This window comes from Trichoderma reesei (genome assembly GCF_000167675.1).
Source record: "Trichoderma reesei QM6a unplaced genomic scaffold TRIREscaffold_24, whole genome shotgun sequence".
In the NCBI taxonomy this organism is placed as follows: domain Eukaryota; kingdom Fungi; phylum Ascomycota; class Sordariomycetes; order Hypocreales; family Hypocreaceae; genus Trichoderma; species Trichoderma reesei.
The window spans coordinates 170,829-186,632 of record NW_006711171.1 but is presented as its reverse complement, the minus strand read 5'-3'; the positions used below and the strand labels follow the sequence as shown (position 1 = coordinate 186,632).

Below are 15,804 nucleotides of genomic sequence, written 5' to 3'. Positions count from 1 at the left end.
AGGGACAGGCTACTGAGAGTTTCTTCGCTCTGCGTCAGCAGCTGCTGCACAACGTGATCGTAGTGCTGTGAGATGGCCTGGAGTTGGTGCTCAGACAAGACGCTGGGGTCATAGATGAACATCAGGTTGACCATGTCATCGTATACGTGACACTGGACGACCAGAGGGTAGTTGAAGTAATTCTGCAGCGCCTCTTCGGCACGAAGAAGTTCGGAATCAGCAGCGACCAGGAGGGCCTCCTCGGAGCTTTCACCCGTTGATCCAATGTGCTGGATAGGCTGAACAGCCAGCAAGCTGCTGAAATCAACGGCGTCCTTGAACTCGGCACCAATCTTGGAGATATTCTGGAGGCCATATTGTTCGTACTCGACCATTTCCGAGGCTTGAATCTGCACATCGCGGAGGAGTTTGGCTACCGATTGCTGTGTGTCAAGGCGGACGCGGACAGGCACAGTAGCAACGACCAAGCCTGTAGTAGCCTCAAGACCAGGGACGGACGCGTGACGGCCAGACACAGTTGTGCCGAAGCAGATGTCGTCTGAATCGGAGTAGCGGGCAAGGACAATGGCCCATGCCGTTCGAAGGATGGTCGCCTTGGTGATGGATGAGTTCGTCGTTCGCGGGAACTCAATGACCTTGTTCAGGAACTGAGAAGCAGGCTTGACAGAGTCGGGGCCGATGACGTCCGTAGTGGGCGGGAAGGCAGCCTTCTTAGCTCCAGACAGCTGCGTGGTCCAATAGTTGACAGCAGCCGTCTCGTCAAGGTCAAGGGTGTACTTGACAAAGCCAGAGTAAGGCTGCAGGGCTGGGACCTCAGTATCGCGGTAGAAAGCATTCAGTGTACCGAGGATAAGAGGCAAGCTCCAACCATCAAAGATTGTGTGGTGCACGCTGAGGGAGAAGAAGTTGTCGCCGGTCTCCTCATCTTGGATCAGAGCATATCGGCAAAGTCGCGATCCATACTTCATATCAAGGCTTTGAGAAGCGCGGATGTAAGACTCCAGGCCGTGGCCCAGGCCAGAGTCCCAGGAGATGTCATCCTTGACAACGACTTGAACATGTTTCTTGTCAACAAGAATGATCCGGGTACGCAGGTTGCTGCAAGCCTCGACAGTACGCTCCCAGGAGGTCTTGAAGCGACCAACATCGACATGAGGGGGCAACTGATAGACGTGCTTGGCGATGTAGGATCCAGGTTGCTTGATTGCAATTGCCATCAAACCCTCCTGAAGACTTGTGCAAGGGTAAGCATCCTCAAGGGCAAGGTAGTTTGGCAAATTGCATTTAGCTTGGGCCAGACTGGTCAGTTCTTCGATGCTGATACCGGGTAGCATGCTGAAGGGCTTCACGTCGAAGCTCTTGGCGACGTATCCGACCTTTGCCGAAGCTGCTAGAGATGAAAGTCGAGAATCGGCAAAGATGTTTGCAACGGTAATGCTAATTCCGGCTTGCTGTGCAGCAGTCACCAGGTGGATAGCAGAGATCGAGTCACCGCCAATTTCCAGGAAGGCATCGTTGCGTCCTATTTCGCCAGGCTCTAGCTTGAGGACTTGCGCCCACAGATCACGGAGCTTGAACTCGAGGTCAGACGCGGGCTCGACCTTTTCTCTCTTGGATGCCGAGTAGGCAGCAATGTACTCGATAGAGAGGCTGTGGGCAAGCGAAAGAAGCGGCTTCTTGTCGAGCTTCATTGATGTGATGAAAGGCATGCATCGAAGAGGGAGAATGATGCTTGGTACCATGTAGCCTGGTAGAGAGGCCTTCAAGCCCTCTCTCAAACCATCAAGCAGGGATCTCATGGACTCATCAGCAGCAAGGAGGTTCAGAAGCAGGTTATCCGAATCCCACTGAGCGTCCGCGTTGCCAGAGAACGAAATGAACGCGACTAGCAAGTCACCGGTGTCTTTGTGAATGACATCAACAGCGACGTCTCGCACGCTCTTGAGTGACTGAGTGATGTTGTATTCGATTTCACCCAGTTCTAGACGCTGACCACGCAATTTGACCTGAGAGTCCTTTCGTCCCAGGTATTCGAGCTTACCGTTTGAATTGTAGCGGACCAAGTCTCCTGTGAGGTAGAATCGCTTAGGCTCATGCAGCGAAGATGATGGAAGAGAACTAATGTCGCTAACAAACGATTGCTCTGTCTTCGCCTTGTCATTGAGATAGCCGCGAGCCAGAGCGTGGCCTTGCAGAACCAGCTCTCCTGTGCAACCTATAGGGGCAAGGATGTTGTGGTTATCAGGTTCAACGACCCAACAAGCACCGTTGAATCCGGATCCGATGATACGAGGAGACTCGGAACTTGACTTGAAGACGTGTGTAGTCGCGTAGTTGCAAGCTTCAGCTGGTCCGTATCCGTTGTACAAAGTGACGCGGTTAACCCACATCTCCAAGGTGCTCTTGGAAGCAGCTTCGCCGCCAAGAACAAGGGTCGTCAGATGCGGCACCTGGTCAGGCGTAAAGGTTCGCACAAAGGACGGGGTCAACATGGCTGTGTTGACCTTTGACGTGCTCATGAAGGCAGGGGCACTACCGAGGCGTTCGTCCTCACTGGGGATGCAGATTGTTCCACCAAAGGCCAACGGACCAAAGATCTCGCCCAAGCTACCATCAAAGATATAGTTGGAGAACTGGAACACTCTCGACAACGGTGACAGGTTATACACCTTGCCATATCCAATAGTAGTAGAGCTGAATGAGCCATGCTGCATAACAACGCCCTTGGGCTTGCCCGTCGAACCGGAGGTGAACAGGACATATGCCGTGTTCCTCGGTCCAACCTTTGGCAGGATCCTAGGCGTTACAGAAGCGGCCAGCTTAGCCATAACACTGGGTGACAGCTCAACAACGTGCTCAAACATTCCTTTGCATGAGGCGATAGCGCTAGAAGAAGCCACAAGCACGCGAGCACTGACTTCCTTGACCAAAGCCTCGCGACGGCTGGTTGGATGCGAAGGATCAAGGGGCACAAACGCGGCGCCAGCCTTAAGAATTGCTAGGATGGCAACCACCGCCCACATCGATTTCTCGAAGCAGAAGGGCACCACTGTCTCGGGGCCGGCACCTAGAGAGCTCAGATGCGTGGCGAGGATATCGGTCAGGTGGTCAAGTTCACCATAGGTAAGGCTGCCTTCGGACGAGTAAATAGCCTCGTGGTGAGGAGAACTCAGCGCATGCTTTGAGAAGATGTCGTGAAGACAAGTGTGGACAAAGTCGGGTTTCCTGCTATTCAGCTGCAGAGCTTGTTCAAGATCCCAAGGCCCTGAGATACTGACGTCGCCCAATGGCTCATTACCCTGGGCACTCAGTTGCTGGACAACATGGTCGAACTGCTGCATGAGCGCGTTCAGCTGTGTCTCTTCAAGGACATCAGTGTCGTAGACGAGGACCAGATTCACATGGTCATCCATGAGGTGGCACTGAATAACCAAGGGGTAAGAGAAATAGTTCTGCAGCATGTCCTCAGCATTAACATGGGGCGAGGCAGCGGGAATGACAATAGCACCCTGGTCAGCAGGATTGCCGCTGTCTGCACTCATATGCTGGACAGGTTGGATAGCCAGGAGAGAGGTGAAGTCGCAAGCGTCCTTTGCGTCGGAGCCAAGTCTGGAGATATTCTGGATACCAAATTGTTCGAAATCAACCATGTCATTGGCCTGCTTCTGAACATCTTGCAGGAATCCAGAAAGAGGCTTCTGCTTGTCAACATGAATACGAACAGGAACGGTGGCGACCACAAGACCAGGCATAGCCTCAAGACCAGCCACATTGGCATTGCGACCAGAGACTGTGGTGCCGAAGCAGACATCATCACTGTCAGAGTAGCGGGCCAATACGATGGCCCAAGCGGCGCGCAGAATAGAGGCCTTTGTGATGGACGTCTTTGACTTGGGGAAGCCAATGGTCTTGTTCGCCACACGCGTCTGAGAAGACCCTGACTTATCGCTCGGCGCCGGGAAACTTGCGCGTTTGGCACCCTTGAGCTGCTTCTCCCAGTAGTCGGAAGCGACGCCGTGATCGAGTTCCATGGTGTACTTGACGAATGCTGCATATGACTGCAGAGAAGGAAGCTCAAGATCGTAGTAGGCCGCAGACAAGGTACCCATCACCAGCGGAAGAGACCAACCATCAAAGATGGTATGATGGATGCTGAAAGCAAAGTAGTTACCAGTCTCTTCTTCAATGAGGGCATAGCGACACAGACGCTGGGCAAAACCCATCTCTATGTGGAGCGTTGAGCGAGCATAAGTCTCGAGCGAAGTATCGTCGGTGTTATCCCACTCAATGTCGTCCTTCAGCAGAACTTGGACGGTAATGCCGTTGACAAGCACCATGCGTGTGCGAAGGTTGGCACAGCTCTGGACGGTACGCTCCCAGGCCTTGCGGAATCTGGAAACATCGACGTGGTCGGGAATTTGATACACATACTTGGCAATGTAAGATCCGGGTTGCTTGATTGCAAGGGCCATGAGACCTTCCTGTAGCTTTGTGCAAGGATAGGCATCATCAAGCAGGTCATCCCCGGCGAGGTTGCATTGCTCCTTGGCAGCTTCTGTGACCAGTTCCTTAGTAAGGGAGTCTCCCAGGAGGCTGAAGGGTTCGACTATCGTGGACGCATTGCTCTGATCAGAGTTGGCTGCAGCCACCAGGGCAAGCTTCGAAAGGCGAGGGTCGTCAAAGATATCCTTGACAGCAATTGAGATACCAGCCTCACGAGCGTTGGTAACGAGCTGGATGGCAGTAATAGAATCACCACCGATTTGCAGGAAGCTTTCATCGCAGCCAATCTCTTCCTTGGGCATGTGCAACACGACGGACCAAAGCTCCTGCATACGGGCCTCCATCTCAGTGTCAGGCATGCGCTTGACGCCGTTGCTTAACGAGTACGCCGCATGGTCTTCTTGGCTGAGCTCGGAAACAAGCTTCTTCAACCGGTTCCTGTCAAGCTTGGTGGACGTAATGAAAGGCATGTAACGGCATGGAATGAAGAGCGAGGGCACCATGTACCGAGGCAGCGTGACATGCAGCTGGCTGACCATGCTGGTGAGCTGTCTCTGAAGGTCTTCCGTCACAGGCAGGAAGATGTCATCGTTATCCGGCTGAGAATTGCCGGCAGTGCGCGTCACATCAGAGTAGCAGAAGTACGCAATGAGTCTTGTGCCGGCATCGGTCCTGAAAACATCAACAGCAACTTGACGAGCGTCTGTGAGGCTGCTGCGGACGTGATGCTCGATTTCTCCAAGCTCAACACGCAGACCGCGAATCTTGACTTGGGTATCCTTTCGGCTAGCGAATTCGAGTGTACCGTCAGGGTTATATGACGCCAGATCGCCGGACTTGAAGAATCGTGACCAAGGAGCCTGGTCTCGGTATGGCGCCCACTCAGGTAGCTCATATACCGTAGAGGCCTTGGTGCGCTCGACGTCGGCAAGGTATTCCCTCAGAATCGTGGGACTTTGGATGACGACCTCGCCCATTGTGCCGATAGGGGCAAGCTTCGTATGGTCCGTAGGGTCAACAATCCAGCAGTACCCTCCAATAGGACGACCAATTGTCAATGGCGACTCATCAAGGCTTGTAAACTCGTGCAAGGAGCTGACGACGCAAGTCTCAGCAGGGCCCCAACCGTTCCACAAGCGGACCTTGGTACACCAAGTGGTGAACACGTCGCGTGGAATAGCTTCACCAGCCAAGAACACAAAGTCAACCGTTGGCACTTGCTCTGGACTGAGAGTCCGGATAAAGGACGGGGTCAGCCACAGAGAGTTGATTCTGTGTTCGGTGATGAACTGCTTCAGGCCATTCATTCTGGTGTGCTCCGATGGAATGAAAATGCAGGCGCCAGAAATAAGCTGTACGAAGCCTTCGCCGACAGACATGTCAAACACGTACGAAGCAAACTGGAGGGCTCTGGTATGAGTGCCGGTGCCCATTCGCTTCTTGATGGCGGTCTGACTGGTTGTCAAAGCACCGTGTGTCATGACCAGACCCTTGGGCGTACCCGTGGATCCAGAGGTGAAGAGAATGTACGCAGCATTGCTGGCTGAGACCGAGACCTGAGGCTCCTTTTCACCGAGTCGGACATCAATCTGCTCGAACAATGCAGGAGAGACTTCGACCACCCGATCAATAATATGAGACAGGAGGCTCTTCGTAGTATCCGATGTCAGAGCCAGCGTGGACTGAGTCTGAGAGGCAACCTGGCGAAGGCGCTGCTCAGGGTGTGATGGGTCCAGAGGAACCCATACGGCCCCAGCCTTGTTGATGGCAAGCACAGAGACCCAGTGCCAAACAGATTTTTCGAAGCAGACGTGGACAAGATCTTCAACCTGGACATTGTGCTCGTTGATGAGATAGTGGGCTAACCGGTTGGCCGCTTCGTTAAGCTGGCGGTAGGTCAACTGCCCATCCCAGGCCCAGACCGCTGGCAGATCAGGAGTTTTTCTGACTTGAGCTTCAATGAGGTGATGGATGCAAGTATCCATGACCATTGGGGCTTCAGAGTTAAAGGCTCTCGCGCGTTCGAGATCCCAGGAGGAAGCAACCGTCAAGTCGCCCAATGTACGTCCCTCGTCCGCAAAGAGTTGCGAAGCCACATGCTCAAACTGATGACACATGGCTTCCATGGATGCCTCGGAGAGGACGGAAGAGTCATAGGTAATGACCAGCTCAATGGAGTCACTCATCAGGTGGCCTTGTATAACAAGGGGATACGAAAAGTAACCTTGCATCAAGTCCTCGACCGAACCGCCTTCGACATTGGCAGGCAGAAGCAGAGCGGCCGACGAAGCGTCAGACTCAGTAGACGTGCCCTTGCTTCGAGAATCCAAGTGCGTTCGAGGCTGAACAACCAGCAAGCTCGTAAAGTCACAGACATCTCTGAAGTCAGAGTTGATCTTGCCAATGTTTGTCAAGCCATACTGCTCGTATGGCACCATCTCGTGGGCCTGACTCTGGATGGCCTGGAGGTACTTGCTGATTGTCTGACTTCGGTCCAGACGGACTCGTACGGGAACAGTCGCAACCACAGGGCCGGGCATGTCCATGAGGCCAGACACTGGAGCCTGTCGGCCAGAGATGGACGTACCTAAAGTGACATCGTCGGTATCGCAGTAGCGGGCTAACAGTATAGCCCAGGTCGCCCGCATGATGGTGGCCTTTGTGATGGCAGCATTGGCCGAGGAGCTGGCTTGGATTGTCTTGGTGATGAGTCGAGTGACCGACTCAGGTGCGGATGCTGGCTTGGATGGCGGATAAGACGCCTTGCTGGCACCTTGTAGCTGCTGAGTCCAGAAGTTGATGGTGTCATCAGCCTTGATAGATCCCAGGTACTGAATGAAGCCGGAATACGGTTTCAGATCAGGTACCTCGAGGTTGTTATAGGCATTCTGCAAAGTGGTCATGATGAGACGGACCGTCCAGCCATCGTGAACCGCATGGTGAACTGTCCAGATGAAGTAGTTGTTTCCGTTGCTTGCATCGTTGACCATGATAGCTTGAGAAAGATGAGAGCCGTAGGTCATTTCAGCCGTCTGAGCGTCTTGAATAGCAGCGTGAACATCCGTGTGTTCCTGAGACTGCCACCCGGTTTCCCCCTTGACGACTACCTGCGTGCATTTGCCATTCAGAAGGACGAGTCGGGTGCGCAGAGTCGGGCACAATGAAACAGTAGTCTCCCAAGCGGCCTTGAAGCGAGCAACATCAACGTGCTCAGACAATCTATAGGCATACTTGGCAATGTAGGAGCCCGGCTGCTTCGCTGACAGAGCCATGAGGCCCTCCTGGAACATGGTTACCGGATAGGCATCTTCGACTTCTTCGTTGTTTGTCAGGTCACAGAGTTGTCGAACTTCATCGCCAATGGCCAGCTGGCGGATAGATTCGTCTACCAGATAGAAGGGAGTAGCGTCGACGAGTGAAGTCTGCTCATCTTGCTCAATCTCGCGAGCCTTGCTTGCAACGGCCGATAAGCGCGGATCGTCAAAGATTTCCTTGACTGCAAGCGAGACGCCGGATTCTCTGGCAGCGCTGACCATGTGGATGGCAGTAATGGAATCACCACCAAGCCCCAGGAAGCTATCATCACGACCGATGGACTCAACCGGCACACCAAGTAGCTCGGACCAAAGCTTCTGCAGGAACACTTCCATTGGCGTTTCTGGCGAGCGTTTCTTGCCGCCAAGGAGTGAGTACTGGGCGATCTGGGCCTTGTCCAGTGAGCTTGTGAGCTTCTTCAGCTCATTACGGTCAAGCTTTGTTGAGGTGATGAAGGGCATGTAGCTGCAGGGGATGAACATGGTCGGAATCATATACCGGGGCAACGAGATGCTGAGCTGCCCAACAACGGCCGCCAACGTCGACTGCAAATCTTCGCTGAGCGGCAAGAATGGGCCGTCAGATGCACCGCCGCTGATGCCAGCCGTGCGGGTGTCATCGCTGAAGCACAGATAGGCGACCAGGTTCGTACCGTTTTCGCCCCTGTACACGTCCACGGCGACCTGCCTGGCCGAAGGCAGTGCCTGTTGGATATGGTGCTGGACCTCTCCAAGCTCTACCCGTAAGCCACGGATTTTGATTTGAGTGTCTTTACGAGTCGAAAATTCGATTGTGCCGTCCTGGTTGTAATAGCACAAATCACCGGACTTGTAGAACTTGTTCCAGTGTCTGGAGTCGGGGCGAGGTGCCCACTTGGGAAGGTCATACACTGTAGAGGCCTGTGTTCGTTCAGGATCAGAGAGATACTCTCGTAGCAACGTCGGACCCTGTATGACGACTTCTCCAAGCGTTCCGGTCGGAGCTAGGCGATGAGGATCTTCGGGATCAACAACCCAGCAGAAACCACCGACAGGCCTACCAACCGTAAGGGGTGACTCGTTAACTGATTGCCACTCGTGGAGTGTTGAAAACACACACGTCTCGGCAGGCCCCCAGCCATTGACCAAACGGACCTTGCCAAACCAGGTAGTCAAGACGTCCCGCGGGACGGCCTCGCCAGCTAGTAAGACGAGTTCCAGGCCGGGAACCTCGGCAGGGTTGATTGTCCGGATGAATGAGGGTGTAAGGAACGCCCAATTGATGCCCGTATCCCTGATATACTGTGTAAGGCCATTCATCCTCGTATGGTCCGACGGTATACACAGACAGGCGCCTGTGATAAGGGGTGCAATGATCTCTCCGATAGAAAGGTCAAATACAAAGGCAGCAAATTGCAACATGCGGACGTCAGGGGTTAGGCCTAGCCGCTTGACAATAGCCGTCTGAGACGTACACACCGAGCCGTGCTGCATAACAAGGCCCTTGGGTGTACCAGTTGATCCAGATGTGAAGAGAACATAAACGGCGTTGTCTGACGACACGGCTGTTTCCGGGCCCTTTTGGCTGTGCTCGTCAACCTTTGACAGTTGCACATCGAGCTGAGAGTCCACAGTAACAACAGAGTCAACCAAGCCGGTAACCAGGTCACGGTTCGAAGGTGAAGTAAGTGCTATCCTGGCTCGCGTTTGAGACACAACTTGTCGAAGTCGCTGCTCTGGGTGAGATGGGTCGAGGGGCACCCATGCGGCACCCGACTTGTTGATGGCCAGGATAGACACAAAGAACCAAGCGGACTTCTCGAAGCAGACATGGATCAGCTCATCCGGCTTGATGTCGTAGGATGCCGTTAGATAGTTGGCAAGACGATTTGCAGCACGGTTGAATTCTCGATACGTCAATTCGGCGTCCCAGGCCCTTATTGCCATTGCGTCAGGGCGGATCTCAGCTTGCCTTTCGATGAGCTGATGGACACAAGAGTCGACAATCTCTGGGATTTCGGCATTAAATTTGAGAGATTGTGCAACGTCCCAGCCGGAGGCAATAGACAGAGAACCGAGACTAAGCTGAGGTTCCAATACTAGCTGCTCCACGACGTGCTTGAACTGCTGCGACAGGGCAAACAGTTGGGCTTCCGGAAGGGCCATAGAGTTGTAGATCAAGACCAGGCTGATGTGATCGTCATGCAAGTGCGCTTGTATGACCAATGGATATGAGAAGTAATTCTGCATCACCTGGTCCTTGGTGTCAGCCGCAGCTGCTGAAGCAGCCAGTAGAGCCTGCTCGTCATCGTCGTTGTAGATCAGAGTCTGGAGAGGCTGGATAACCAGGAGCGATGAAAAGTCACACGCGTCCTTTGCGTCAGCGCTCAGTTTGCCGATGCTTTGAAGGCCGAATTGCTCGTAGGCGACCATCTTGGTAGCTTGGTCTTGCACGCCTTGAAGGAAGTCGTCAACGGTCTTCTGTCGGTCCAATCGAACGCGGATTGGCACAGTCGCGATGACTGGACCAGGCATCTCCATGAGCCCGGCAATAGGGGCTTGTCGACCTGAAATTGTTGTGCCGAAGCAAACATCATCGGTATCGCAGTAGCGTGCAAGGACCACAGCCCAAGCAGCACGAAGAATAGTGGCCTTTGTGACACCGACGTCGTTTCGGGGCAGGTCGATTCTGGTCTCCATGAACTTTGTGACATCGCCCTTGTCCGATGCTTCAACGGAAACAGACGACGGGAAAGTAGCCTTCTTCACGTCGTGAAGCTCCCTCATCCAATACTCACTGGCGTCTTGGTAGTTGATGTCCATCGTATACTTGATGAACCTGGCGTAGTTCTCAATCTTGGGCATCTCCAGACCTCTGTATGCGCTGTGTAAAGCGCTCATGATGATGGGCGTTGTCCAACCGTCGAAGACGGCGTGGTGAATGCTCCAGACAAACTGGACATCCTGGCCCTCCTCTTCGACCAAGGCGTAACGGCAGAGACGAGAACCGTAGCCCATCTCGGTCTTCTGGGTGGCACGTACATACGACATGAGAGTCATACCAGTAGTATCCTCCCAAGCAATGTCGTTCTTGATGACCGTCTGAATCGTCATCCCACCAACGGTGATGATGCGAGTCCGCATGTTGGCACACGTCTCAACAGTCATCTCCCAGGCACGCTTGAACCGGGCCACGTCGATGTGGGAAGGCAGGCGGTAATGGTACTTGGCAATGTACGAGCCAGGTTGCTTCACAGCCAAAGCCATCAGACCCTCCTGGAGCTTTGAGCAGGGGTAGGCATCTTCGATTTCCATGTCGGCTGACAGGTGCAAGTCCGAGGAACTGCTAAGGACCATGGAGTGTTGAGCCTCATTAATGAGGCTGAACGGCTCAATTGGGACAATATCCTCGATTTCAGCTGCTGAGTCGGTAGCTTTAGCTGCGACAGCTAGGAGGCGGGGATCACTGAAGATGTCATCAACACTGAGAGATATGCCGCTCTCACGGGCCTTGGAGACAAGGCGGATGGCGGCAATTGAGTCACCGCCAATCCGCAGGAAGCTGTCATCGCGGCCAATGGCGGAAGCTGGCATATTCAGCAGAGTAGCCCATAGCTCCTGTAAGCGGTATTCCAACTCAGTCTCGGGCTCTCTCTTGTCACCGCCAGTGAGGGCATATTCCTCTAGCTGCTCCTTCTCAAGCGAAGCAGTAAGCTTCAACAGAAGCTTCCTATCAAGCTTGCCAGATGTGACGAGTGGCATGGCCTTGAATGGGATGAACAACGTAGGAATCATGTATCCCGGTAAGAGGACGTTTAGACGACCCAGAAGGCTGTTGATGCTCTCCTTGAGCTCGCCCGTCAAGGGCGTGATGATGTCCTTGCTGGTGATATCGCCAGTCATGCTGGCCGGGAGGGTGTCGTTGTTGAAGCACACAAACGAAACGAGGTTGACGCCAGAATCCGTCTTGAACACGTCCACAGCAACTTGTTGGACGGCGTCGAGATTCTGTCGTACGTGGTGTTCGACTTCGCCCAATTCCACTCTCAAACCTCGGATCTTGACCTGCGTGTCCTTGCGGCTGTAGTACTGAATGGTTCCATCTGGGTTGTACATCGCCAGATCGCCTGTCTTATAGAACCGGTTCCAATGACGCAAATGCCTGTTGGGAGCCCATTCTGGGAGGACAGGAACAGTTGATGAAGCCGTCTTGACCTCATCGGCAAGATACTCGCGAAGCAGATTAGGCCCTTGAATAACAACCTCACCAAAGGTGCCTGTAGGGGCTAATCTCTGCGGATCTTCAGGGTCGACTATCCAGCAGTAACCACCGACTGGTTGACCGATGGTCATCTGAGATTCGTCGATGGACTGCCACTCGTGCAGAGCACCAAAGACACACGTTTCCGTAGGACCCCAACCGTTGAGTAGACGGAGCTTGCCGAACCACAGCTCGAATACGTCGCGGCTGACAGCCTCGCCGATCAGGATCAGGAGCTCCAAGCAAGGTACCTCGCTAGGATCCATGGTACGGGCAAACGACGGGGTGAGCATGGCCCAAGTAACATTTTCCTCGCGGATGTAGCTGGTCAGTGAGTTCATCTGTGTCTCCCATGACGGGATACAGACGCAGGAGCCCGAGATCAGTGGAGCGATTATCTCGCCAATACAGGCGTCGAAGACAAACGAGGCGAATTGAAGCATCCGCACACCAGGTGCATAGCCAAGTCGCTTGCTGATGGACGTCTGGCTACTGCAGAGAGCTCCGTGTTCCATAACAACGCCCTTGGGAACACCAGTCGATCCGGACGTGAACAGTATATAGGCCACATCTTGAGGACCGACACTTGTGACTGGCCTTGCATGGTTGACTTGCGTTTCCAGGTCATCGAGGAGCCCTCTCGTCACCTCCAAAACGTTGGCTACAAGGTTGGCACACTTGGCAGCATTTGCGGGCGACGTGAGGGCCAATCTGGAGCGAGTTTGCCCAACCACTTGTTGGTGGCGTTCGGCAGGATGTGACGGATCCAGTGGAATCCAAGCTGCACCCGCTTTGTTGATGGCCAAGATTGATACGACATACCAAGCCGACTTCTCGAAGCACACGTGGACCAAGTCGCCTACTTGAACGCCCCTTGATTGGATCAGATGGTTTGCCAGTATATTAGCAGACCGGTCCAACTCAGCGTAGGTAAAGCGGGCGTCCCAGGCACTGACGGCCTCAGCGTTGGGGTTCATCAGGGCTCGTTGCTCGATCATGTTGTGGATGCAGTCGTCAACAACAGCAGGCTCATCGTGATTGGACGCCTGAGCAAACTCAAGGTCCCATTCACTTGCTACAGAAACAGCAGATAGAGGACCATCCTGGCTAAGCAGTTGGGTAACTACATGCTGGAACTGGTGGGACAAGCCAACGAGTTGATGCTCAGCAATGACATCGCAGTCATAGACGAGGACAAGCTCGACTTGGTTATCAAGCACGTAACACTGCAGGACCAAGGGGTAGTTGAAATAGTTGTCCAGCATCTCGTCAGCAGCAATGTCGTCCGTTGCTGCGGCAGTAAGGAGGGCTTCTTCGCTGGCGTTTCCAGTCGAAGTGATGTGCTGGGTCGGTTGTACAACCAACAAGCTGGTGAAATCGCAAGCCTCCTTAGCCTTGGCGTTCAATTTGGATATGTTCTGAATGCCGAATTGCTCATATGCGACCATCTCAGAGGCCTGCGACTGAATACCCTCCATGAAGGCATCCAGGGACTGCTTCTGATCCAGCTTGACGCGGACAGGGACAGTCGCGACCGCAAGGCCAGGCATTCGCTCGATTCCTGGTACAGGAGCATGGCGGCCGGAGACTGTAGATCCGAAGCAGACATCGTCAGTATCGTTATACCGTGCGAGCACAATCGCCCAGGCGGCTCGAAGGACAGAAGCCTTCGTGATTGACGTATTAGTCGACCGTGGGAATTGGACCGTGTTGCGCATGACCCTGGTTGACATCTGCGATTTCTTGGTCTTGACGGCTTCAGCTCCAGGAGGGAAAGTAGTCTTCCTAGCACCCTCAAGCTGTTGAGTCCAATACTCACTAGCAGCCGCAGAGTCCATTTCCGTCACATACTTGACGAAGCCAGAATAGGGGAGGAGTGGAGGGGCATCAGTGCCGCTGTAGAAAGCGTGAAGCGTGCCCATGATCAGGGGCAAAGTCCACCCGTCATATACCGTGTGATGAGTATTCCAAACGAAGTACCTCTCACCATTCTGCTCAATAAGCGCGTACCGGCATAGAGGGGAGCCGTAGCCCATTTGAGTGTTGTCCGGAGACATGGAGAATGAACGAATGTCGGATGCTGTCTGCCATTTCACAGAGTCTTTGATGACGGCTTGGTAAGCTGAGCCGTCAACAAGGACGATTCGCGTCCGCAGCGCTGCACAGGCTTCAACGGTCTGATCCCACGCGCGCTTGAATCGCGCGACGTTGATGTTATCAGAAAGGCGATACACATGCTTGGCGACGTATGACCCAGGTTGCTTCACAGCCAGGATCATCAACCCTTCTTGTAATCGAGTGCAGGGATAAGCATCTTCGATGATGGCTGTCTCTGAGAGATTGTCGCACTGAGAGCGTACTTGGGCGAGAACCTCATCCATAGCCGAAGCCGGGATGATACTAAATGGCTTAGTCTCATAGACGGGCATGATGTCGTCAACGTTGGCAGCCTCAGCCATGTGGGATAAGCGAGGATCGTTAAAGATGGCAGCTACCGTGAGGCCAATGTTATTCTGCTGGGCCAAAGAGACGAGCTGGATTGCGCTGATAGAGTCACCTCCAATACGCAGGAAGCTATCATTCTTGCTAATAGACTCAGCGTCAATCTGCAACACCTGAGCCCAGAGGTCTCTGAGCCTGAACTCCATGGGGGTGCTCGGTGGCTCACTCTTGCCAACAACAGGCGCGAATCGCAGACGATCTTGTGTTGATAAGTTCTGAGCGTGAGCCAGCAGTGCTTTTCGGTCAACTTTGCCATTGACGGTTTGTTCAGGCTTGCCCTCGAATACCAGATAAGACGATGGAATCATGTATGAAGGCAGCACCATTTCGAGGGAAGAGTCAACATGAGAGATGGTGGCACGCGCCTCGTCTGAGACAACCTCCATGAGATGGGCGGTCGATCGAGAGGCAACGACCCCTTCGGTGTACCACATGAAAGCAAGCAAGCTGTCATGGCCGTGTTCGTCCTTGACAACGGCGACGATAGCAGCCATGTCACTGGGGAGGAATTCGTGGATACGGGCCTCGATTTCGCCAAGCTCAACACGTTGACCGTGGAGCTTCACTTGTGTATCTTTACGGCCCATAAACTCAAACGTTCCGTCAGCGTTGCGGCGAACCAAGTCACCTGTCCTGTAGACTCTCTTCTTGTCGCTTCCCGGGAGCCAGTCGACGTTATCCATCCAGTTGGAAGCAACGTCGGCACTGACGTTGAGATATCCTCGAGCGAGCATTGGCCCTTCGATCAAGAGCTCACCAATACAACCAACGGGGACAAGTTGCTTATGGTTATTGGGCTCGACTACCCAGAAGGCTGATGATATCGGTCTTCCGAGGTTGGTTGACCGCCCAGACTTGCCAACACTTGGGTTCCAGGCACAGATGGAAGCCTCAGCAGGGCCGTATAAGCCATGGAGCTCAGTGTAGTTGATCCATCGGTCTGCACACTTCTTGCTAATGGCTTCACCACCCAAGCAGAGGACCTTGAGATATGGAACATCTGCTGGTGAAAGAAGATCCGCAACCGTAGGTGTAAGGAACACCCAATTGGCCTTGGTTGCAGTCATAGCTCCAGCAAGGTCATTGAGGCGAGCATGGTCTGAAGGAATGCATATCGTCGCACCCCGCATGAGAGAAACGAGGCAGTCAAGTACACCAACGTCGAAGGTATAGGCAGAGAATTGGAAGACACGCGTTCCAGGTCCGATGTTGAGGTCCTGGCCGTACGCATTTCCAGATGAGCAT

At 53.7% G+C, this 15,804-nt stretch overlaps 1 protein-coding gene across 1 annotated transcript in view; it reads right to left on the bottom strand.

Moving 5' to 3' along the window:
• The window catches only part of TRIREDRAFT_23171 (uncharacterized protein), a gene marked incomplete at both ends in the record, with an annotated part of 69,518 nt that overhangs the window by 6,445 nt on the left and 47,269 nt on the right, over positions 1–15,804 (bottom strand). The window contains one exon of the mRNA XM_006968504.1: positions 1,740–15,804. This exon is cut by the window's right edge and continues 36,470 nt beyond it. Within this exon, the coding sequence (XP_006968566.1) occupies positions 1,740–15,804 (14,065 nt within the window). The remainder of the gene's footprint in view (positions 1–1,739) is intronic.